At 42.9% G+C, this 26609-nt stretch overlaps 1 protein-coding gene across 1 annotated transcript in view; it reads right to left on the minus strand.

The window, feature by feature from the left end:
• The window catches only part of DACH2 (dachshund family transcription factor 2), a gene marked incomplete at both ends in the record, with an annotated part of 260062 nt that overhangs the window by 75541 nt on the left and 157912 nt on the right, over window positions 1-26609 (minus strand). The window contains one exon of the mRNA XM_083372037.1: window positions 15964-16089. Within this exon, the coding sequence (XP_083228163.1) occupies window positions 15964-16089 (126 nt within the window). The remainder of the gene's footprint in view (window positions 1-15963; window positions 16090-26609) is intronic.

Below are 26609 nucleotides of genomic sequence, written 5' to 3' on the forward strand. Positions count from 1 at the left end.
TGCCACCTTTCGTCAGAGATGGACAAAATTGGTCCGTTCAGCTTTGTACACCTATTCATATACTAAAAATGCATACATTCCCAAAGCGTGCATATTATGGATAATGTGCCCCTTAAGCATTTGTAAGCTGCTCGTGAAAGATGAAACATGATTACACAGGAAACAACTTGCTTGTGCTCGATCCTTCTCCTCAGCCCATGGGGCAAAACAAACTTGAAAATTTTCATATGACACGAATTACTGCATTTACCGCTTGTTCCTCTCTTTATAAGCCAAGATAACGGACCAAGACTTTGGACCAAGAATTGTTAGCTCATAAACTTTATCTTGTTTGGAAAAAGAAAGAGGGTTGGGGAGGGCATTACTGTAAACTAAGAAAGCCAGCTTTGTTTTATGCAGTTCTTAATTCTAGCGTGAAGAGCAAACTAGGAGGAAACAGGCTAAATGCATTAGCCCTCCGCCAATTCACAGTAAGTTAGGACGCACCAGAAACTTAATTTACTATTCAGTGTGAATTTGGTTACTGTGAAGAATGTCTGATGGTAGTTGGGCCAGCATATATTGCACACATGTACGAGAGAGACTATTCATTCCTGCACAAAAAAGAGATGGGTTAAATAATACATACGCAGCCTTCGGCCTAATTTTATTTATTTATCGAATTTATATAAGCACCCATCTCGTTGAAGGCTCAATATGTTCTTGTCTGCTGCAAGGACAAAAGGGGGGAGGGGGGAGGAGAGGTATAAGGAAGAAAGGAAAGGAAAGAACAATTCAGAATAAGAAAGGTGGGGAAAGAAGGATATCAAGAAGAAACCAAATATCCATTTTTGACCAGCCCAACCTACCACTGAATCCAGGCTAGGATCTTGCTTGCACATAGATGTAGCTCTCAACAGAAAGCTGCTCAACCTTCACATAGGGAGCGAGAGCCTCAAGAATATCATTGACTCTGAGTGGCTTCCAAAGCAAAAATGGATAGAAGATGGAAAGCAATCAATGTCTCCGAAATGGGTGAAGGACACGCTTCAAATCAAGAAAGGTGTCCTTCAACCCAATGCTCTTCTGATAAAGGCCTCCCAAGCTACAGAAGATGGAAAGCAATCAACGTCTCCGATGTGGGTGAAGAACAAACTTCAAATCAAGAGAGGTGTCCTTCAACCCAATGTTCTTCAGATAAAGGTCTTCCAAGCTACAGCAATGCGGCCTTAGAAACAGTTTTCAAACTTCACCAATTTTGGCTGGTTGCTCCGTTGATATTAAGCAAGCTGCACTTTTGATGATCATTTATAAAAATATTGACAGCTTGCCTCCTTCTACCACTGCCCAGCAACATGTTTCCAAAACGTTGTGCCCATCTCTTGCAAAGCATCGCCATCTGCCAGGGGTGGCATTTCCTAGCTGTTTACTCTGTCTACCTCCAAGAAGTCATCTGCCACTGTCTAATGCTGCCTGAATAAAGGGGATTAAGACTCCGATGCAACAGAGACTATTGATAATGTGGCATAATTGGGAAGAAATGAAGATAAATGAGGTTGAGGATGGAGAGGCAATTAGTCGAGGCGCCCGTACAGCTGTGTTCTCGGCCTGGCTCCCTTGGCCTTTCCAATGGCGATGTACGCACAAATTAAACATAATGACAAATGCTCACTTCCCCGAGCTCTTCATTTTGGGAAGAAAGTTGATGTTTGTTCTTGACAACCCCCTGTAATAAAATTACTACTTTCTTAAAGAGCAATACATCACAATCCCCAACGCGGAGGGTACATTATTTCATTGACTTCTTTCTTAACTTCTTATCACCGTTGACTTCCAACTCTACATCAGAATGGTGGGAGTCACCTTGCATGTTTTCCTAGTCACTCCACGGTCTTCTCGTTTCTTATCGCTTTTCCTGGCATGAGCAAAGTGTACAAAGTCCCAATAGCCAAGGTTTGTGCAAACCATGACTTGCCTCTTAGCTAGCATGGGGAACTTACACGATAAGTTGGTCTGGAGACAAGTATTTTTGGATCAAATGGGGCTCTGTCAGGAAAGATAACATGTATTCATTAAAAGGCCTGCCCTTATTATAATAATTGTCAAATATCAGGATTCCGATCTGGACTTGAGTTTCCCACTAAGTAATTCTGTTCTCCCCTTATTTTAGCTGGAGACATATTTGGGTTTGCTGAAATATATTTGAAACCTTATTTATTTAATCAAGAGGAGAGACTGGTTGAAACCCTTTGAGCAGTGGTTAAAAATGGCAGTTGGCAAAATTAGATGGTAGTTGCTTTGTTAAATGTACAGCAAAGTTAGATAGCAAAAGCACCGGGTTTTGGGGTAAGTTCTTTAATGCTTTATTTTTATTATCACTGTTAAATATATCATGGTGCTTACTGACTTTATTGTTCTTCTGTAAATTTGTTAGGCTTTACTTCTTAATTTACTTCTTAATACTGCTAAGCTTGTAAGCCGCCCTGAGTCTTCAGAGAAGGGCGGGATATAAATGGAATAAAAAAAATTGAATTGCGGTTGGACCTCAGTCCTCTGTTTGTGTGTGTATGCTTTCTAAACAAAATCTTTTTTTTAAAAAAAATTGTCTGGTCAATAGTTGTTTTGCTTTGTTTTTCTCATGAAGTAGTATATCCCAAATATTTGGTTCAATCTCAATAGTGACTATTGTGGATGCATGTTCATCATGTCTAGCCCAGGAAGTCCTCAATTTACAACTATTTATTTATATTTATGCCATTCGAAGTTACAACGGCACTGTAAAAAGTGACTTACAAACTGGTCCTATCAGTTGTAAGCAGCATCCCCATTGTCATTGATCCCGATGGGACTCAACATTGACTCAGCCTTCCTTCTTTCCGAGGTGGGTAAAATGAGGACTCAGATTGTTGGGGGCCATGTGCTGACTCTGTAAACCGCTTAGAGAGGGCTGTAAAAAGCACTATGAAGCGGTATGTAAGTCTGTTGCTGTATCCAGAAAAATCTAAGGCAGGATAAACCTTGGTGCTCACTCAGCAGGGTTTTTTTGACGATATGTAAATCTGGTGCGTAGTCAAATGTAAGCTTGGCTCAGTCATTGGTGAGTCACTGGCCTTCTTATTCTTGCACATTTCCCAGTGTCCCATCACCACATTTCAAAAATGTCTACTTCTGTGTGTGATTACGCTAACGAGTATCGTGAGGGTTAATGTGACCTTTATTTCATTTATTCTTAGCTATGAATTCACAGCAACCCCTGAATCATCAGGCTTCTTTCCCCCACCCCACCCCACCCCTTCATTTTGTCCTTTCTAAGTCATATTTTGTGAACTCAACAAGACAAACCAGGATTAGGGGGAACTTGCTTTAAAAATTCACTTAACTCTCTTCTGAAAAAACTTACTAAGAATAGTTCTTAGGAGATTTCCTTAGCATTTTCTGCTGGGTTTTTGTCAGCTACACTGGTTCTCGGCTTATTTCAAGGGTCAAAATGTTCTATATTGAATGTCTTAATATTTAAGCTTCTTCAGAGTCTGGGGCCGACGGACCGTCAGGATTCATAGTCTGTCCCCAAATGCGTTTGTCTGTCATCTTGTAGATCTTCCATCATTCACTTACACTGATGATTGGCTGACCAGGAGAAGACCTCTTGATGGCCACACCCAGGTTTTGCAAGGCTCTTCCTCAGTAGTGGATTGACTTTGGGTAGAAATTGCTTTTACACAGCTGCTTATTTTAATGTGTTTTACAGTGGATTTACTGTTTGGATAGCAAGGTGTCCGAGAAATTCATTCAAGAGCAGACGTTCAAACCAGAAGGATAAATATTACTTTTCAATGTTTCCTACAATTAAAAAAATAATACACGAAACAGAAAATAAAAGGCCGTAATACTATACAGGTAGCCTTCGACTTACAAGCATTCATTTAGGGACTGTTTGAAGTTGACACAGCACAGAAAAGAGTGACTTATGCTTTTCCTACCTACAACCGTTGCAGCATCTCCATAGTCACGTGGTTAAAATTCAGACGTTTGGCAAATGGTTCATATTTGTGACGGTCGCAGTGTCCCAGGGTGGTCATGTGATCCCCTTTTGCGACCTTCTGACAAGCAAAGTCAACGGAGAAGCCCGATTCACTTTAACAACCGTGTTGCTAACTTAACAACTGCGACGGTTCACTTAACAACTGTGCCAAGAAAGGTCACAAAATGGGGTAAAACTCACTTAACAACTGTTTTACTTAGCAACAGAAATCTGGGGCTCAACTGTAGTCGTAAGCTGAGGACTACCTGTACACTAAGTAGAAACCAGCGACAAAGAATATCTAATGACAGATTAGGAGTACTAGAGGTGCCAAAAGGAGCCTTGGTGGAGCAGTGGGCTAATGCCTCCTTAAGTAACCCCAGCTGCCTGCCATTAGTGCAGGTTCGAGTCCCACCAGGCTCAAGGTTGACTCAGCCTTCCATCCTTCCCAGGTAGGTAAAATGAGGACCCAGATTGTTGGGGGCAATAAGCTGACTTTGTAATAATGCCGCTTGGGTGTGTGTGTGTGTGTGTGAAAGCCCTAATAAGCAGGCATATACATAGAATGAAGGCTACTGCTAAGCTTGTAAGCCACCCTGAGTCTTCGGAGAAGGGCGGGATATAAATGGAATTAAAATAAATAAAAGATAAAGTAAGTGTGCAGGAACTGAATTAGAAAACCAATTCATTGAAAACAGAACTACGAAACCGCTGAAGGAGACTGAAAAGTACGCCTCCCCCTATTTGTAATTCCAACCCTCAGTTATAGTTTTGTAACTGATGGCTTCAAATAATGAACTCGGATTTTCAAGGGGCCTTTAGGGTTCCAGGTGATTGTGTAGGGAACAACCAAACTTGAAAAGGTGCTTATCCCTTGCACCATCCGTGTCAAGGTTAATGAGGTAAAACTAGTTAAATTGATATTAGCAAATTAATGACTTTTTTAATAGTACACTGCATGGATTTTAACAGAAAGCTTAATGTGGAATAGTTAGTCTGAATGGAATTAGAAAGTATCACACACGTACAATTAAGCTTGCAAGAGCTGGTGGCGTTTTAAGGTAATTGCATCCAGTTGCAATCAAACTGGACTATTCTGGAACACAATAGATGCTCTATCATTGTCATCCAGGTGCCCTGACCTGCTCAGGAGGCAGGAAGTCCAACAGGTGTGCAACCAGGAAGTAGCTTTAGCATATGTTGGGACAGAATATGACAAACGTTTATTTTATTTATTTTTTATTTTAATCCCATTTATATCCCGCCCTTCTCCGAAGACTCAGGGCGGCTTACAATCTAAGAAGCACAAATCAACGTGCTTAGCAATAGCCTTCATTCTATGTATAGGCCTGCTTATTAGGGCAGATGTGGGATGGGATAGGATGGGACGAGACGGGAGGAACGGGATGGGAAGGGAAGATTGTGAAGACCGTAAGAAGAGATTGGATACCATTTGTCCAGAATGGCATATAGCCTTCTGCTTGAGCGGTGTGTGTGTGTGTGTGTGTGTGTGTGTGTGTGTGTGTGTGTCACACTATAACAGGGCTTTTCAACCTTTTCACCCATTGTACCACCTTTAGGATATGGCAACATCAGCGTACCACCAGTCACCTAGCAAGGTGTCAAAAACTTGATGACCAAAAAAAAAAAAAAGAAAGAAAAAAGTGATGAAGTGCAGGTAGTCCTCGACTTACAACAGTTCGCTTAGTGACTGTTCGAAATTACAATGGCACTGAAAAAAGTGCCCCCCCCAAGCAACAGCCGAGCAAGACACCTGCCTGCCCGCCCGGCGGTGCTCTTCCTCCTGTCCGAGGTTTTCATTGTTGTGAGCATTTCTGTTGAGGATTGGCAGCGGGGGTGGAGTGGGGGTGTTTGGTTTTTATTTTTTCCCCCTCTGCTGGGTTGTTGCAGCAGGTTTTGGTCACTTCACATGCATCCTGGGACACTGTGACCGTCATAAATATGAATCAGTTGCCAAGCATCTGAATGTAAATCACAAGAGCCTGGAGATGCTGCAACATTCCAGCTGATCGGTGCTTCTTTTGGGCTCAGCAGAAGCGCCAGGATCAGCACCGAGCTCCATCTGGAGCCTGGCGCTGATCCTGGCGCTTCCACTGAGCCCTGACAGCCCTGAAGAAGCGCTGATCCTGGCGCTTTCGCTGAGCCCTGACAGCCCTGCAGCTCCAGCCGTCTCTCGCTCAGGCTTGTGCGGTGCTGCTACCGGTTCAGCTCATTCCCCTCTCCCGTTACTACTTTTCTAGGATGGTCGCGTACCACCTGCCAGGTGCCACTGTACCACAGGTGGTACCCGTACCACTGGTTGAAAAGCCCTGCACTATAAGACCCGAAACTCCCTTCCAATTCTGTTACGCTGTATTCTATTTTGATGTAACACAAGTGTGCTTAAGTAAAAAAAAAAAGACGCTAGTTCTTAAGCTGCTTTCTCCCTGATGATGCGGAATATTTTCCAGCTCACTGGGTTGCAATAAAGCTTCCAAAGAAAGAAATGTTTGAATGCTTAAATGAAAAGATGATATGTTGTGTAAACGGGCATTAGTTTGATGCAAACTGAAAGCACACTCCAAAAACCTTCAGGTATTGACTACAGCTTCCCAGTTTTGCCAGGAACCCCGGACGGGTTTCGTACCCAGAGCTTTTCAAGAGCCCAGCGCCAGCTGAGTCCATCTACATATACATAAAGAAGCAATCAATGAAACAATTAATGCTCAGATTGTCAGGAAACATCTTGCCTTCCACATAAATCAGTTTTTTTTTACATGGCTGCACATGGGTTTGATAAAATCAACTCTGATTAAAATTGGCATTTATGGGGCTCCTGCTGTTGTCAGCTGTGTAGCTGGGAGAAAATGTCTTTTTCTCAGCATGGGAGGTGCAAAACCAAAGGAAAAATAATGTTTCTCCTGGTCTTGGTTTTGTGTGGGGTTGATCGGGACAATAAGAACTTGAAAACATTTGATTTTGAAGAACAATTTTCCAAGTTCTGACCAGCTTGGCCCCCTCCCACCTTACCGGCTAGCTAGCCGTTAACTTTCTCTGGTTCTGAAAATAACATCGAAATGACTCCTATCGGTTGTGCGTGGACACTCATCCCTTCTTAAAGACAGTGTGGAAATGAGTCATTATTGGAGTTTTCACAAATGGGTTTTTTGAATCCAAAAACGCTGCAAGGAATGGCTTCCTAGTGCGATGCTGCAAAAATGGCCAGAAGCATAGATTACACTATCAGCCCCGATACAATTCCTCTTGTTACAGATTAAGGATTCTTCTAATGGTAAATCATGAAAATGATAGTTTAGCACATCTGGAAGTCACAAAAGATGCCTACGAAAACCTGAGCTGTTTATTTAGAGGATAAACAAACAATGAAACACACTAATATATCAAAGCAGCACAGAGCTTTGGCTGCCAAGCCAGGAACCACGGAGTTTTAGTCCACGACTTTATGGCGTCCCTTCCATAATGAACAATGAAAGCAAAATTATGCTTATTACACTAGCACTGATCATGCTACCTAGTTTGGGTCATGAAATGTCCGCAAGAAAACAAACAAGCTCAGACAGCACCAAGGAGCCTTGGTGGAGCAGTGGGCTAAGGCCTCCTTAAGTAACACCAGCTGCCTGCAATTAGTGCAGGTTCGCATCCCACCAGGCTCAAGGTTGACTCAGCCTTCCATCCTTCCCAGGTAGGTAAAATGAGGACCCAGATTGTTGGGGGCAATTAAGCTGACTTTGTAATAATGCCGCTTGGGGGTGTGTGTGAAAGCCCTAATAAGCAGGCATATACATAGAATGAAGGCTACTGCTAAGCTTGTAAGCCGCCCTGAGTCTTCGGAGAAGGGCGGGATATAAATGGGATTAAAAAAAATAAAAAAAATTTCAACCCTGAGCTACAAATACTCTCCTTTATTGGTATGCTTATTCCTTCTGCTTTGGCCCATCACGCTTTGAATGCAACTTAGGCAACACTGCAGTGGAAAGCAGTGCAACATTTTAGCTTTTAGATTTTTACCCGATCCAGGAAGTGTAAGAGTGACATCTCAGGAGACTCTTACCCACCTGATGCTAAAATTACAACTCCCATCATCCCCCTCCCCCCAAAATCTGGACTACCATTGCTATGTTGGTTGAAGATGATGGGAAACAGAAATCTAATATTTCTAAAAGTCACCATATGGGGAGAAGGAAGGAAAGAGAGATAGGAAGAAAAGGAAGGAGAGCTAAGAAGGAGAGGGATGGATAGATGGGGAGAGAGGAAGAAAGGAAGGAAAGAGAGATAAGAAGGAAGGAAGGAAGGAAGGAAGGAAGGAAGGAAGGAAGGAAGGAAGGAAGGAAGGAAAGAGATAGGAAGAAAAGGAAGGAGAGCTAAGAAGGAGAGGGATGGATGGATGGGGAGAGAGGAAGAAAGGAAGGAAAGAGAGATAAGAAGGAAGGAAGGAAGGAAGGAAGGAAGGAAGGAAGGAAGGAAGGAAGGAAGGAAGGAAGGAAAGAGAGATAGGAAGAAAAGGAAGGAGAGCTAAGAAGGAGAGGGATGGATGGATGGGGAGAGAGGAAGAAAGGAAGGAAAGAGAGATAAGAAGGAAGGAAGGAAGGAAGGAAGGAAGGAAGGAAGGAAGGAAGGAAGGAAAGAGAGAGGAAGAAAAGGAAGGAGAGCTAAGAAGGAGAGGGATGGATGGATGGGGAGAGAGGAAGAAAGGAAGGAAAGAGAGATAAGAAGGAAGGAAGGAAGGAAGGAAGGAAGGAAGGAAGGAAGGAAGGAAGGAAGGAAGGAAGGAAAGAGAGATAGGAAGAAAAGGAAGGAGAGCTAAGAAGGAGGGACGGATGGATGGATGGGGAGAGAGGAAGAAAGGAAGGAAAGAGAGATAAGAAGGAAGGAAGGAAGGAAGGAAGGAAGGAAAGAGAGATAGGAAGAAAAGGAAGGAGAGCTAAGAAGGAGAGGGATGGATGGATGGGGAGAGAGGAAGAAAGGAAGGAAAGAGAGATAAGAAGGAAGGAAGGAAGGAAGGAAGGAAGGAAGGAAGGAAGGAAGGAGGAAAAATGAAAATACTTTATTTCAATTAATAGGTCTCGTTAGATTTCCATAAAGATAAGTTGGGATGAGTTGTAAGAGGGAGTTAGAATAAACCTCACACTTTCTAAAAAATGCCTCTGCCAAATTTCCTACACCACCCTTTTGACATGGCAAAGAAAACAAATAGGCCTGCAATGCAAAGCCATAAATAACATGATAGGGAATAGGACTGGATCAGACACAATCCTGCTTCTTTATTTAAAATAAAATCAATCTCTATGTTTTCTCTGTTTTTCTCGAGCATGCTTCCTGTCAATAGTGTGAAAAATGACAGAGATTTGGGCGGGGGGAGCCATCTCAGTGTAGCTTCTCTCATATTATTATTCCAGTATCATCTGTTACAAAGTAAGACCAATTCCCACATCTAATTACAAACAGGATTTCGGAGTCATTAAACAAAATACATTTCCATTAGCACTGCTGTAAGAAGATAGGGGGGGAAAAATGAAGATTAGTGCATGCTGAATGTCTCTCCCCTTCCCCCCCCCCCCACCAAGCTTTGAAGAGGTAAGACCTCTGCACTCGGATGCTATAAATTTGTGAAAGAAAAGGAAAAAAAAGGTTCATGAATGTAGGCAGTTTCTCCATGCAAAACTGGATTAAAGAAAAAACAAGGAAAAAAACTACGCCGGGAACACTTCTTCATTAGCCCCTTTGCCATGCCTTCATTCTTAAGGGGGATTTGGAATTAAAAACGAAGCAAAAATCTGAATAGATACGCAGCTAGATTTTTCACTGGGTTAAACATCGTCACCTATCATCAAAAGCGGTGTATTTTTGCCTTAACCAAACAGTGGAGGAAAAAACAAGAAAGCAACAAGACTAAGGATGCCTTGCGTATGGTCACTCATGCACTCGTGACCTCTCGTCTGGACTACTGTAATGCTCTCTACATGGGGCTGCCCTTGAAGACCACTCGGAGGCTCTCCAACTGGTGCAGAATGCAGCCGTGCGAGTTGTGTTGGGAGTCTCCCGATACTCCCATGTTACACCTTTGCTCCGCGAACTGCATTGGCTGCCGGTTGCCCTCCGGGTGAGATTGAAGGTGTTGGTAATGACTTACAAAGCCCTACATGGCATGGGTCCGGATTACCTACGGCAACACCTGCGGCCGGCGTCAACTTCCCTCCGTCCAGTGCGCTCCCACAGAGAGGGTCTCCTCAGGGTGTCCCCGATCAAAGAATGTCGATTAGTGGCCCCCAGGGGGAGGGCCTTCTCTGTGGGCGCGCCAGACCTGTGGAACCACTTGCCAGTTGAGCTCCGGACGGCCCCCGACCTTCGCTCCTTCCGGCGGGATCTAAAAACTTATTTATTCGAGCAATGCGGCCTGGTTTGATGGGTTTGGGGGTTGGGGTTTTAACATGGTTTTTAATTACTGTATATATCGGGCATAATATTTAATTGTTTTTTAACTTTTGTATTTTGTTTTTAATATTTATTGCCCTGTACACCGCCCTGAGTCCTTCGGGAGAAGGGAGGTATAAAAATTTAATAAATATAAATAAATATAAACATAAGGAGATTTCCACCCTCACCCCCCACTCCTATAAGTGTTTGAAGAATTCAGGGTTTCCAAACAATTTGATCTGATCTGTAATTGATAGATCAACACGCAGATCAGCGTCAGACAACAGCTTTTGACCTCCATGGATGTTTTTTTTTAGGTTCCATGTACAGTTGCAAAACATTTCAGGTGTATACACACATTTTTAAGTGTCATTAAAAAACAAACAAACTCTACAATTCCGAAGGTGCAGAAAGTGTACAAAATGCATGGATCCACGCAAGCGACAAAGATGAGACTAGACTGGGTGCAAATATATCTTGATGTGGTCAATTTATATACCTGCCCACCTCACTGGTGGCTGCAACTCTGGATAACACATATTAGACTAAAAACTGACAGCAAAAAGACATCCAGAATAATGCGATGCTAACTTTTCTCCAAATTTCAGCTGCGGAGGGAAACTCTGAGGGTAATCTTTTGTTTGGAAGGAAGAATTTCAAAGGAAGCTAATTAGAATTTCAGCCCAGTTGGTGAATTCTATCATTCGTTTGGCTGAGAGCTCTCGCCTCAGCCCTGGAACCATTCCTGCTAATCTGCGGGGCAGTTTGTATTATATAATCCATGGAGTGGGAAGAACTAAAATAAAATGACTGGATTGTGGGAATGAAAGGATTCAGTCAAGAGCTGAAGAAGCTTCTTGGATGAGAAACGAAACATCTTCAAAGAAAAACAAGAAAGTCCAGTTGCCTCCTGAAAAAGCACCTTTGGGACAAGAGAAGACCAACTTCTTTTGACTGGAGATACCAAAAGAGCTTGGAAGAGAACTGCTTGACCATATAATCCAGGGGTCTTCAAACTTGGCAACTTTAAGACTTGTGGACTTCAACTCCCAGAATTCCTCAGTTGAAGTCCGAAAGTCCTAAAGTTGCCAAGTTTGAAGACCCCTGATATAATCTCTAGGTATTCGTGGATGGTGCTGAAGGTTACAGCCGTGGTGCAGCCCACGCCTCTTCGTCTCCAAACCTCCTTCTGCTTCAACCCCACTTCTGCTAACTCGGCAACCGTGCCGCTGACAGATTTCGAGGTTTTTCTAAATAATGCATAGGGTTTTCTTTTAACGTGTCAGTGCAGAAGTATCAATTTTGCCCTCGTGTCATTTGTGATGATGATTTTCCTTGACAGCATTCCATTAAACCAATGAGTTCCTCCCCTCCTGATGCTCCTTTAAATATTCCTCTGAGTGATGTATTTGTGGGCTTTTTTTTCTTAGAAAAAAAACAAAAAACAACCAGATTGTGAAGGATGTTTGCATTTATGAGGGGGGGAATAATAATAATAATAATGATAATAATAATAATAATAATAATAGTAGTAGTAGTAGTAATAACAATAACAACAACAGTAGTAGTAGTAAACCCTGCATGGCAGGTGCAAAGTGGGAGGCGGGGAAAATGCACACCACACCACACACACACACGCACGCATACACACATAGCCACACAAACCAACAACAGAAAGAAGCAAAACAACATAAAAGAGTTTTTTTCCCACCCAGGCCAGTGGCATTCTCTTTAATCTCATTTTGTTTTGGGAACCAACGATGATCTAAAGAAAACGTTGCTGAGATGTTTTGTAAGCATAACTTTGTCTGCGACTCAAAGAAAGCGTAGAATGTCTATTACAGGTATTGGGTTTGCAGGAGCAAAGAAAAAACGATGAAGCAAAGCAGCCAAGTCCACTACAGATTGTCCTCCGCTTAAGAACCACAATTAGGATAGGCATAGTAAGAAACGACACCACCAGTTTTTTTTTTCAGTCACTGCGGTTTGGAGCAGTTTGGTTAAAAACTGCTTTTTTGGCCACACACACACACACACACACACACACACACACAGAGTTCACCATGAGATCCAACCTTTAATCAGGGTTGCGACGCCAGCAAAACCAAACCAAACCAAACATAACACTCTGTAAAAATCAGTTATGGCATATGTAATCCTCACCTTAGAATCACAGCTGAGCTCAGAATTTCTGGCGAGACAGTGGCTAGGTGAGTTTTGCCCCACGTTACGACCTTTCTTGCCACACTTGTTAAGTGAATCACTGCAGTTTTTAAGCTAGTAACAGGGTCGTGAAGTGAATCTGGCTTCCCCCTTGACTTTGCTTGTCGGAAGGTCCCAAAAGGGGGTCACTTGACCTCGGGACGCTGCAACCGTCGTAAAGGCGAGTCAGCTGCCAAGTGTCTGAATTTTGATCACGTGACCCTGGGGATGCTGCAGCGGTCGTAAGTGTGAAAAACGGTCACGTGTCACTCCTTTCACTGCTGTTGTAACTTCCAACGGTCACTAAAGGAATGGTTGTTAAGTCGAGGACTACCTGTATATATTTTCTGTCTCTCTAGTGCAGGGGTAGGCAACCTCGGCTCTTTTATGACTCGTGGACTTCAACTCCCAGAATTCCTGAGTCAGCATGGCTTAGCTTGGAAACTTCTCCCTTTCCCCTCAGCATGGCTGGCTCAGGAATTCTGGGAGTTGAAGTCCATGAGTCATAAAAGAGCCACAGTTGCCTACCCCTGGCCTAGGCCATGGGTAGACAACCTTGGCTCTTTTATGACTCGTGGATTTCAACTCCCAGAATTCCTGAGCCAGCCTGGCTCAGCTTGGAAACCTCTCCCTTTCCCCTCAGCATGGCTGGCTTAGGAATTCTGAGAGTTGAAGTCCACGAGTCATAAAAGAGCCAAGGTTGCCTACCTCTGCTCTAGGGCAAATCCAGGAAGAGGAATAAGCACTCTTTCTCATTTTTTAGAAGTCAACCGGCAAGTTCAAACGCTTTGTAATTCTGCACTAAATTGTGTACCTGTGTGTGTTTGTGTCTTTGTGCGTGTGTAGCAGTGTACCTTCAAAAGAGTGGAAGATATACTGTTCAAAACAAACTGGAAGGCTGTAAAGCCCATATTTCTGATTTGACAGCTACAGTTATAACCATTCAAGCGGCCTATTTTCTCCCCGAACTCTTCAAAAGCCATAACCTTTCGTGATTAATTATAAAGTTTCAGGAGCAATAGTACACAGACTAATTTCCTAAAACAATAAAAAGACAGAATTTCTCATTTGGAACTAAATGAAACACGAACAGGTTGTTATTCATGCTGAAATCAAGATGCACGGTCATGTTGCAACCATTAGAGAAGCTATTAAATGCAACCCCGAATCAAAGAAACTGTAGGTCTGTCTCCTTAAAATAAAATGTTTGCCTCGGTGAACGTGGCTTACTGCTTTTGTGTGTGTTAGTGTGTGTGCGTGCGCACGCGCACACGCTGTGCCTGCTGATTCCAGAAGAAGTGACTTTGAAAACCCAATCTTCTTTTATTTTTGGGTTAAGTTTGAGTTTGAGTTTTGCCCCATTTTACGATCTTTCTTGTCAAGGTTGTAAAGTGAATCACTGCAGTTGTTAAGTTAGTAAAACGGTTGTTAAAGTGAGTCTGGCTCCCCCACTGACTTTGCTTGTCAGAAGGTCGCAAAAGGGGAATCAAGTGACCCAGGGATATGGCGACCGTCATAAATATGAATCGGTTCCCAAGCATCTGAATTTTGATCACACAACCAAGGGGATGCTGCACATGGTCCTAAGTGTGAAAAATGGGCATAAGTCACTTTTTCCAGTGCCGTTGTAATCTTGAACGGTCAAGTAAACAAATGGTTATCAGTTGAGAACTTAGCTGTATCAGAGGTAGGTTGCCATTGCCTGCTTCTTAGGGCTGAGAGAAAGAGACTGGCCCAAGGTCACCCAGCTAGCCTTGCTCCTCCGGTGGAAATAAAACTCACCATCTCCTTGTTTTTAGCCTTAACCCCAACATCTGGCTTGATTTCAGAATATTTAGTGTTATGGCCATGAACAGCCCCGCCCCTATTTAGTATATGAGGAATACAATGATTTAATCAATGTGTTAATATTTAGTCATTTGTGTAACTGGTCATGCAGAAATCCCCATGTCACTGCCTACTAACATGCACTCACAAAAGTCTTAAGAAGAACAGAGAACCACACACGCTAACTCACCTAAAAATTCTCCCACTCTAGCATAACGTACTCAATCATATCTTGGCTGTTTTGGGGGGGTTTAAAGGCCTTCTCCTCCCACTGTCATCCTTATTTATCCCCCAATCCAGAAACAAACAACAATGCCCACAAGTTATTGCTTCTCAACTCTGGAAAGAGTGCAAAGAAGAGCAACAAAGGGGGTTGAAGACTAAAACCTATGAAGAACGATCGTAGGAATTGGGTACGTCCAGTCTAGTGAAGATAAGGACCAGGGACAACATGATGGCAGTCTTCCAATATCTCAGGGGCTGCCACAAAGAAGAGGGAGTCAAGCTATTTTCCAAAGCAGGACAAGAAGCAATGGATGGAAACTAATCGAGGAGAGAAGCAACCTGGAACTAAGGAGAAACTTCCTGACAGTGAGAACAATTAACCAGTGGAACAACCTGCCTCCAGAAGTGGTGAATGCTCCAACACTGGAAGTTTTTAAGAAGAGACTGGACAGCCATTTGTCTGAAATGGTGTAGGGTTCCCTGCCTGAGCAAGGGATTGGACTGGATGACCTCCAAGGTCCCTTCCGACTCTTTTATTCTGTTATTCGACCTTGTCAAGCATATCACCCTGTTGCCACCCGGCCTCTGAAGCCTTCCAGAAAATCACAAGATGTAGTTGCATCCTCCTTCCCCCACCACACACACACACTTCTTAAAAATTTACCCATGCTGCTCTTAGCGAGTGGCCTGGGGATGACCAATGCTTTCAAACCTCTGAATTGTCCTTCCAGGTAAGCAAATGAAGATTAGTTTGCCTAAGATGAATGTGGTGACCTACCCATTTTTTTTCCTTCTGACTGGGTCTTCACGTTGCCATTTTCCAAAATCAAAAGGCACGATTAACTTTTAAAAGAAAGAAAGGCTAAAAAAAAAGAAAAAGAGAGAGCAAACAAGTAGGGCTAGGCAGGGGAATCTCCTTTGCACCCAGGCTTTTCCTGCCAGTTACAGATGGTTTCTTACGGGGGGGGGGGGAAATAACACCGTTCATGTTGCAATTCAGAAATAATGGAAAATCATCTTCCGCTCTGCATTCCCGCAGATGCTTTAGGTGCGCTGTGCTCTCCCGTTTTCCAATAAAATGACTGTTCTAAAGGAAGCATCTTAGGCAAAATCGTAGCGAAGTGAAAATAAAACCTCTTTCTGTATCTAATCCAACCCTTCATAAAGTCCAGTTGCCTTTTGGGGAAAAAAGCACCTTTAGGAGAAACCATGGCCTGGGTGGTGGGAGAATATCCACAGGCATGCCACAATTCACAGTTGAAGACTTGCTTTACCTGCATTCGAATTCAGTTCTTCGTTCTCTGACTCGGTTCCATTCTGACTTCCGCTTCCATGGAGGCTGTTCATGGCCATCAGCTTAATCTTCTGCAACTTCATTGCTTCAGCCATGGCTGTAAGGCCTGTTTGCAGAGGGAGAAAGGGAAAGGAGAGGGAGGGAGGGGAGGAGAGAGAAAGAAAAAGAGAGGAAAAAGACAACAAGAAAGAAAGAGAAAGAAAGTGTGTGAGAGAAAAAGGAAGAGAAAGAGAAAGAGAGAGAGAGAGAGAGAGAGAGAGAAAAGAGAGAATTAAGCTTACATTAACAAATCAGACTAGATTCCAAACATCAGTAATCTACCAGTTTTGACCAGATTACAACATCCATAAAACTCTGGATAATCCTCAATTTACTAACTTACTTACTTACTTACTTACTTATTTATTTATTTATTTATTTATTTATTTATTTATAATTGAATTTCTATATCGCCCTTCTCCCGAAGGACTCAGGGCAGTGTACAGGGCAGTAAAAGCTTTACATACAAACGTTAAAATGAAATTAAATTAATTAAGCCCTAACAATAAATAATTAAAAATACCCCAAACCCTTAAACCAGGCCGGCCTGTTCAAATAAATAGGTTTCCAGATTCCGGCGGAAAGAGCCACAACTGGGATCAAAATTTCCATTGCTGAGCAAGGCAGTTGTTTAAGGGAATTGTGCCCAATTTTACAACCTTTACAAGCAAATCGCTGCAGTTTTTAAGTGATTCATGCCGTCGTTTAGCAAATCCAAATTCCCCCACTGACTTTGGTCGTCAGAAACTGGCTGGGATGGTTAACAGAAAATTCTCCAGAAAACTAGAAAGGATCCCTTCACAAATATAGGTATCTGTATATATTTTTCCTAGAGTTTTTTTTCCCCAAAAAAACATTTCTACCTAATTTAAGGGGATGGTGTGTGTCTTCTTCTCTAGTATGCGTACTTTTAATACACGTTTGGGTAAATGCTGGCATGATTCTTTATATTTTTGGGAACTGCAAGTTTGGTTCTTCTCTCTTAAAATGTGAATAAAACATGAACCATTTCTCCTCTGTTCCTAACGCAGAGACCATCCCACAACCTCAGCTACATATCAGAAAACTTTGCTTCCTTTCTACTTTTTATAAGACCAAGTCACACCTTTTAAGCTTATGTATTGGATATATATATGTGCATAGTGAAAATTTGCATTTTTGCCCAAAGAACTGTTCCCAAGTCTTTAAAAAAAAACCCAGTAAAGAAAAGAGAACTTGCAGATTAATAGAGGCTATCCATTATTAATTACTCAAAACAATTAGTGGAAATTAAAACTAATATCAGTTAGATAATTGTGCATTAATAAGATTATTCCAAACCAATGTATGGAGCAAATAACTTAATGGATGGATTATTAATGATATTAATGGCTGAACAGATGGATATTAAAGACATGGCAGATGCTACCTAGAACTGATGGAATTTGTTTAAAACAGTCTTTGAACAACCGGTAAATTATATATTCTCCCATTGGAAGGTAAGCCAAATGAATGTTTTCCCATAGACGGCTATTTTTAAATAGCTACTGTGAAGATCTTGCCCTTATGGTCTCTATCTCCATTAGATGCCAAGGCTGTTCCAGCATCAGCAGAATGGAAGAAGAACAGAAAAGTGAAGATCCTTTTGGTTTCCTAGTTAGGACATAACTGTGTGAGTTTTTTGGGGTGGGGGTGGGCAGCTGTACAAAAGTGGTTTACTATTAATTTTGTCCAGGGTGATTTTTCAACTGTCTATCTACTCTATAGGCAGGGATGATCCTCGATGACATATTGTTCATTCTAATTACACAGAGACAGGCTTCAAAAAGGACAAAGCATAGAGAAAGCGTGGTTTTTCATGCTGAGCATCCCTTTCGAACCTCTCCTTAGCTGCTTTGAAACATTCCCTCTAGCTTTTTGGGAAACTCTATCATCTACCATTTAACTCTTTTTTTGTTTTTAGGCCACTGGCCACATGGAAGAGTTGGGGGAATTATCTCTGTCTCTGTGTGTGCCTTCAAAAGGGAATGTTTGGAGACTGAGTAGACAAATCCATGTCACATTCCTAGGGCTAAGAGAAGGGGACCGGCCTAAAGCAGGGGTAGGCAACCTTGGCTCTTTTATGACTTGTGGACTTCAACTCCCAGAATTCCTGAGCCAGCCATGCTGAGGGGAAAAGGAGAGGTTTCCAAGCTGAGCCAGGCTGGCTCAGGAATTCTGGGAGTTGAAGTCCACGAGTCATAAAAGAGCCAAGGTTGCCTACCCCTGGCCTAAAGTCACCCATCTGGTTTCAAACCTTAGGCAGGACTAAAACCCCTGGTCTCCCAGCTTCTAGTCTGATCCCTTGTACCAATACTCTCAAATGACTTGCATATACCTACCAGTCTAGCACTGATGATGTTACCTAGTTGGGTAGTGAAATGTCTGCAAGAAAGCAACCAAGCTCATAGAACACCCAGGACCCCCACCAGTTCAATCTTCAGCTACATATATTCTGTTCTATCAGTACCAGCTCCTACTAGTGTCCTTACGAGTCTACTCAAGGCCACAAACCATTCTGGCAAATAAAATGGCTCTAGAGACTGCCACCATAGTACGGTGTGCCAACTCCCGCTTTAAAAAAGGTTAGGGAGACAGATGAATGCTGGAGGCTGTTTTGGCGACTCTGTTGGTGCCCATGAATCACAGTTGAGGATGTGAGCTTCAGAATATTCTTTATTGGCCAAGTGTAATTGGACACATAAGGAATTTATCTCTGATGCATAAAATCTTGGTGTGCATACAAACAGCAAAGTGATATATCATAAATCATAAAGTACAATCATAGGAACACAAGCGAGTGGTCAAATGAGGAGACCCGAACTCACTGGTAGGCTCAACTGCAATGAACAAGGACGCAAGTTCAATTTTGCAGCTACTAAGATTGTTGGACAAGCAGGCACAAAAACAGCCAGGGAAGTGATTGAAGCCTGGTAAACAGGCCCCTCCCTCATCAGTCAACAGGAGTGCTGATGTATCACCAGCCTATCAAGTACTCAGAAGGTTAGAGCTGGGCAGCACAAGTAAATGACAGTCAACAATTTAAAAGCCAGTCATCAACACACCCAATCAACATCTAAAAAGGTACTTACAACAGGCACTCTAAATACCACACACAGAATAGCGCACACTCTGCTAGAGAGAAGTTCCCTGAAGATGGGCTCCAGCACGAGTCCAAAAGCTCTTTTTTTTAAAATCCCATTTATATCCCGCCCTTCTCCGAAGACTCAGGGCAGCTTACAATCTAAGAAGCACAAATCAATGTGCTTAGCAATAGCCTTCATTCTATGTATATGCCTGCTTATATGCCTCAATTATGAGAAGGAAGGACTCACTGGAGAAGAGCCTAATGCTGGGAAAGATTGAGGGCAAGAGAAGAAGGGGACGACAGAGAATGAGGTGGCTGGATGGAGTCACTGAAGCACTAGGGGTGTGAGCTTAAATGGACTCCAGAAGATGGTAGAGGACAGGAAGGCCTGGAGGAACATTGTCCATAGGGTCGCGATGGGTCGGACACGACTTCGCAACTAACAACAACAACATGCCTCAATTACAAAACCTCTGGTTCCGGTGACCGACCCAGATTGGATCCTGCTACAGTCATAAGATACACGTTCCAGATTATTCCGGCTGCACCACAGGGCCAGTTGAATTCAAGGTTTAACTACCATTCTATACTGAAATCTATCTACTTTGTTATTTCTCTAGAGGTCTTTTTTTTTTAACCTGTGGAAGAGACTTCAGGTATTTTTTTTCTACCTGTCTCAGGCAAAATATACACTTCTTTTTAATTTCTCCCAGTAAGGCGATGGTTGCTACTGCTTGCTGTGGCCTCTTTTTTTAACCTCATTCTGAATTCTTGACGGCTAACCCTAGCCAACCCATGTAAACCATCCCTTCTTTAGGGAATTAACTGGGATCTGCAGAAGGTGCAGAGGACAGGAGAAATGAGAGGACAAAGAAAGATAGGACGTGCACATTGATCTTTTGGCCACTAAGTTAAATGACTCAACAAGTGCCGTTTTCCATCTGTGAAAAGCTCTGCTTTGAATTGTAATGAATGAAAAGTATCATTAAAACTGAGTGAGAACCGATAAGGGGGGGGGGGAAACACAGCAGAATTATTTTGGACACATATTTCTCTTTCACTTTCTCCCTTGCTCTCTCCCCAAGAGTAGGGGAGGATTTGATGCCAAAGGGTCCCCCTCCCCAATCTACGCAACTGCACAGAGAACCCAATGTGTTTATTCATGAATGCACATATGAGGAGTAAAGGATTATAAACGTGTGCCCAAATGCAACAACAACAAAAAAATAACCTCTCATCCACAGCAGAACACAGTAAAAAAAAAGTTAGATGCTATCTATTTTTAACAGTAATGTGTAGTTTGACCGTCTCACAATAATTCAAGGATATATAGCCTGATATGAGATATGCTCACATGTCTTGCCCCACAAAGACATCACCATTCAGCCTCAATTGGTCACAAAGTGTTTGACACAGCTGCACCACCCTTATAGGGATAGTTTGGTCAGTATGCAAAGACAGCAGCCAAAAACAATGACATCAGAAAACCACTCTAGAGGAGGCTTTGACATGACCAGCGCACCGTCTGTGCTCCAGGAGAGCATCAGAAACAAGCAACATTCTTGAAATAAAGTTATTTCCTTCCCCTGGTCTGTAATTGGTTAGACACAGTCCCCATCACTCTGCATTAAATCGGAAGCATTTCTGTCCAAACTGCAAATGAGTAAATTAACGAAAGAGGAGCTATGAGTAATCAAATCTGGAAGTATGCATTTAATTAAAATCGAACGCCAAGACACAGCATTGTCGTACGGTTCCTCATATTAAAACAAAACATTATATTAAATTAACAGACAACAATTTGCAGCGAGCAGCTTTTAAAGACAAGAAGGAATGGGAGAGCTTACAACACAATAGTACAACCGGTTTGGCTCTGTTATCGTTTCAAGTCTAAGTGTGTACACTGCTTTGTAAGCCTCAGTTGTTGAGCACTGATGGCATCTGAAGACGCTGGAAGCAGGCTCAAATCCGTTTGATGTTTAATCAAATGTTTTCATCCATTTGCTGTTTCAAATGGAAGTACAATGAAACATCTGGCAACATAAAATGCTAATGTGTGACACCATATTGAAAACAGGAGTGGTGGAAAGATAAGACTAAAACACCCCCTATTTTGACAGAGTTGACCCACAAGCTTTGCTGAGGGTTTGCAAGGGAATTTCAGTGAAGCTCTTAGTTCAAAGGCTCGTTGCCCACCTTGTGAATCATAAACAGAGTAATAGAATTACGAAGTTGGAAGGGACCTTGGAGGTCTCCTGGTCCAACCCACTGCTCAAGCAAGAGATCGTATACTGTTCCAGAGAAATGGTTGTCCAATCTCTTCTTAAAACCCGTCAGCGGTGGAGCACCCACATCTTCTGAAGGCACGTCACTGGTTAATTCTTCTGTCAGGAAATTTCTCCTTAGTTCTAGGCTGGTTCTCTCCTTGATTGTTGTTGTTGTTAGTTGCGAAGTCGTGTCTGACCCATCGCGACCCTATGGACAATGTTCCTCCAGGCCTTCCTGTCCTCTACCATCTTCTGGAGTCCATCTGAGCTCACGCCTACTGCTTCAGTGACTCCATCCTGCCACCTCATTCTCTGTCGTCCCCTTCTTCTATTGCCCTCAATCTTTCCCAGCATTAGGCTCTTCTCCAGTGAGTCCTTCCTTCTCATTAGGTGGCCAAAGTATTTGAGTTTTAGCTTCAGGATCTGGCCTTCTAAAGAGCAGTCAGGGTTGATCTCCTCTAGGACTGACCGGTTTGATCGCCTTGCAGTCCAAGGAACTCACAGAAGTCTTCTCCAGCACCATAGTTCAAAGGCCTCTCCTTGATTAATTTCCATCTATTGCTTCTTATAGGCAGAGGTGGGATTCAGCCGGTTCGCATCACTTCAGCAGAACCGGTAGCTAATTTTTTCTTGTCCAGGCCCAGAACGGACTTCCGGAAGCGGCGTCCACACAGAGAACCGGCTGTTCGCCTATTTGAATCCCACCGCTGCTGGTAAGGAGAAACTATTTTTTTTCTTCCTTTTTCGCTTCCTTCTCCACTTTTTTTTCTTTCCCCTTTCTGAAATTTTTGTTTCTGTTTATTTTTTGTCTTATACTAAACTTTAATAAAAAGACTAAAAATAGAGAGCGAGAGAATGAAGCAGTGAGTTTTCTCTATCAATTCAATCTGCAAGCAAGTCTACCTGTTATTTAAGGTTACCTTTAAGCCAGACCTGGCTATTTTATGGCCCCCTTGGTCACATACAGCCCTTTGGCTATCCCTGTCCTGCCCACATGAGGTCAATCAGAAATTAGACATCAAACGTAAATACGTATACACACCACGTACACACTCCAACAGCATTGCTTTCATTTTGAAGGGGGCTGCTATTTTTTTTTCTTAAAATTACATACATGCAGGCGTGCCTATGCATCTTCACAGTCCTATTAGTTGAGAACAGTCCCAATTTCTCATCTGTCCCCTTGGGGAAAAGTAATTGCCTATCTCTGCTTTACATACATGCATGCAAACATATATAGACGCATTTTGCTGCAGGTCCAGCCTGATGTACTAAGGTATTTTTATTTTCAGAAAAGTGGACTTTTAAAAAGAATGACGGTTTAAAAATAGAATGCTTTTCACTTATTACCACCTCACGTTTCTACCAATTCATTCTGGAGGCCTAAGATGGCAGCTCAGATTTCAGGACCTTGGACAGAACAGTGAGAAAAAGGAGAGATACACAATACAATGCAACAAGTGTCAGGGTTATAGCACTGTCTCAGGTGTAATAATCCAGGGCTTCTCAACCTTTTCACCCACTGTACCACTTTTAAGATAGGGCAACATCCGAGTACCACCAGTCGCCTAGCAAGGTGTCAAAAACATGATGACCAAAAAAAAAAAAAGGAAAATAGTGATGAAGTACAGGTAGCCCTCGACTTACAATAGTTGACTGTTTGAAGTTACAATGGCACTGGAAAAAGTGGCCCCCAAGCCCCCGAGCAAGATGCCTGCCTGCCTGCCTGGCGGTACTCTTCCTCCTGTCCAAGGTTTTCCTTCTTGTGAGCATTTCTGTTGAGGATTGGCAGCGGGGGTGGGGTGGGGGGGGGTGTTTGGTTTTTATTCCCCCTGTCTGCTGTGTGGTTGCAGCAGGTTTTGGTCACTTCACATGACCCTGGGACACTGTGACTGTCATAAATATGAATCAGTTGCCAAGGATCTGAGTGTAAATCACAAGAGCCTGGAGATGCTGCAACATTCCAGCTGATCGGCGCTTCTTCTGGGCTCAGAAGCGCCAGGATCAGCGCCACGCTCCAGCTGGAGCCTGGCGCTGATCCTGGCGCTTCCGCTGAGCCCTGACAGCCCCGAAGAAGCGCTGATCCTGGTGCTTTCGCTGAGCCCTGACAACCCTGCAGCTCCAGCCGTCTCTCGCTCAGGCTTGTGTGGTGCTGCCATCGGTTCAGCTCATTCCCCTCCCCCGTTACTACTTTTCTAGGATGGTCGCGTACCACCTGCCAGGTGCCAATGTACCACAGGTGGTACCCGTACCACTGGTTGAGAAGCCCTGTTATAATCTACAATCTTCAGATAGACAGACAAAACCCTTTGAACCAGGGGTCTTCAAACTTGGCCCTTTTATGACTTGTGGACTTCAACTCCCAGAATTCCTCAGCCAGACACATTGGCTGAGGAATTCTGAGAGTTGAAGTCCACAAGTCACAAAAAAGCCAAGTTTGAAGACCCCTGCTTTGAATCTACAAAAACTGCCCATGTGCTCCTAACTGCATATTTTGGCAGTTTATTCGTGGCTGCCATATGAAAAATTAAGTTAGCAGAATTATATTAACCATGCAGAGAAGAGTAATGCGTGAAAGGCCGAAAGACCAACGCCACATTGCAAAATAGAACCTATTTAGAAGCCACAAAATCAAGAACCAAAAAAAGAGAGGATGCTGTGATTGTATCCACACAACTACACACACATTCACACATATTCCTCCCTTTCCTTTCAGAGGCCTGTGTCTAATGGTTGGCTGATTTCATGACATCTTTCATTTCTTACAGAGGCTCAGCTATGGAAATGATTTGTCAGGATCGTAAACTTAATACTTTTCGTGAGCTCCACTCCAGCAACCTTTCTCTTATTCTGCAGAGTTGACCGCCTGACCCATTGGAGGTTTAGGATCACTAGGAAGAATGTAAGACTTCAGAAGGAAAGAAAAAAACAAGGGGAAAATAGAGGAGGAGGAGATTGGTTAGAGGGAAACCAGCTAAACAGAAAATCTCTGAAATCACTTGGTATTCTAGAATATTTTATATCATTGTATTGAAGCAAAGCCATGGCTGCAATGTTTCGCATGTCAAGGAAATCCCCAAAACTATGTATGAAATGCCAATGAATCCGGGAGGGAGGGAGGGAGGGAGGGAGGAAGGAAGGAAGGAAGGAAGGAAAGAAGGAAAGAAGGAAAGAAGGAAAGAAGGAAGGAATGAATTCTGGGATTTGGAAGTCCACAAGTCTTCAAGTTGCCAAGGTTGGACAACCCTGGTGTAGACGGTCCCTATGAAGTAGAGGTGCTAGGATTCTGTTTAAAGTTGCCCCTCAAGGTCAAATCTCACCCAGAAGAATCAGCAACCATTCTCCTTAAATTGTGGGTTGGAATTTTTCATCTCCCCCATCCCAAATTGACATCTTGTTTTTGTCTAGAGTTTCTCCGTGGGTAAACCATCTCCTGCCTCTAGTCTACAAAGAGGCAGAGAAAGATTGCTCCAAAGGAACAAAGAGAGAGAGATCTGGCTTCAGTTGTTATATTCTCAGTTCAGTGAAGCATAAGGCAGATCATATGTCACCTTCCTCTTTCTAGGAAATGCTCAAAACAACTAAGAATCAACTTCGGGTGGAACAAATCAAAAGCAAAGCAAAGCAAAGAACAGCAAAGCTTGAATAACCAAAACTTTTCCTACCACTGACCACCTCTTAATATGGAAGTATTTTCACAGGGGATCCATCAGGTCATTCCAGACTTCAAATTCATGTTTTTACTGGGCAAGGGATTCTTTAGAGCACAGGTGAACAACAACTTTGAGCCTAAACTACGCAAAGCCTGTGTGGAAGCTTTGGAAAGTTGAGATTAAATTGTCAGGAGCATGTAAAAAAGTGTGGGGGCATAATTCATAAACGGAAAAAAACAAGCACAGGTCCACTCTTCCTGTTCTTTTCTTGCTCCATTTTCAAAATGGAGCTGTGTTTAATTCTATTAAGGGTTATATCTGGTGATAAGTCTACATCTTTCCTCTTTATCCGGGCAAGATTTGCAGCAATGCTTTCTTCCTACGTCTGCGAGTGGCATGTCCAGAATCACCTCACTGACTTTGTGTCTGAAGTAGGACTAGAACTCACAGTCTCTTGGCTCCTAGCCTGGTCTCTTAATCACTACACCAAACCTGCTCCTGGGTATTAGAGAAAATTAGAGACCTCCAATTGTGTTTCAGGTGTGAGTTGAGCTTTGCGACGTGTTGTCTGGTGCAGAAGGCAACCTAGAGGCCAATTCAAATGGGTGTGTTGCTCTGTATGTATGCATTGTGCACATTACACAGACAATCAAGGAACTTTCGCTAAGCTTAGCGTCTGTTAGACGGGCTTAAAAAAATAGTGATAAAACTGTTCTTCCACGGTTTTCACTATTTTAACGTTAGAAAACATAAAATCTTCCCCTTGGCCACTTTTTCTGTAGGTTGGGAGGTTGACAGCAATCAGCAAGATTAACCATTATCACTTGCTGTCCAGAGAGTTGTTTTTTTAATAGAAAAAGAGACAAAGAAATTTCTTTTGAGTCCTTATGCTTTTCACTTTATAATGCCTGGGAAAGACCATACTTGGAATACTGCATCCAGTTTTGGTCGCCACAAAGTAAAAAAAAAGAGACTCTAGAAAGAGTGCAGAGAAGAGCAACAAAGATGATTAGGGGACTGGAGGCTAAAACAAGTAAACAACAGTTGCTGGAATTGGGTATGTTGAGTTTAATGAAAAGGACTAGGTGTGACGTGATAGCAGTATTCCAATATCTAAGTGGCTTTCACAAAGAAAAGGGAGTCAACCAATTCTCCAAAGAGCTTTGGTGGCGTAGTGGGCTAATGCGTCCTTAAGTAACACCAGCTGCCTGCAATTAGTGCAGGTTCGAGTCCCACCAGGCTCAAGGTTGGCTCAGCCTTCCATCCTTCCGAGGTAGGTAAAATGAGGACCCAGATTGTTGGGGGCAATTAAGCTGACTTTGTAATAATGCCACTGGGGGGGGGCGAAAGCCCTAATAAGCAGGCATATACATAGAATGAAGGCTATTGCTAAGCACATTGGTTTGTGCTTAAATTGTAAGCCGCCCTGAGTCTTCGGAGAAGGGCGGGATATAAATGGGATTAAAATAAAAAATAAAACAAAGCACCTGAAGGCAGGACAAGAAGCAATGCACGAAAATTAATCAAGGAGAGAAGCAACCTAGAACTAAGCAGAAATTTC

This window comes from Vipera ursinii (assembly GCF_947247035.1).
Source record: "Vipera ursinii genome assembly, chromosome: 12".
In the NCBI taxonomy this organism is placed as follows: Eukaryota; Metazoa; Chordata; class Lepidosauria; order Squamata; family Viperidae; genus Vipera; species Vipera ursinii.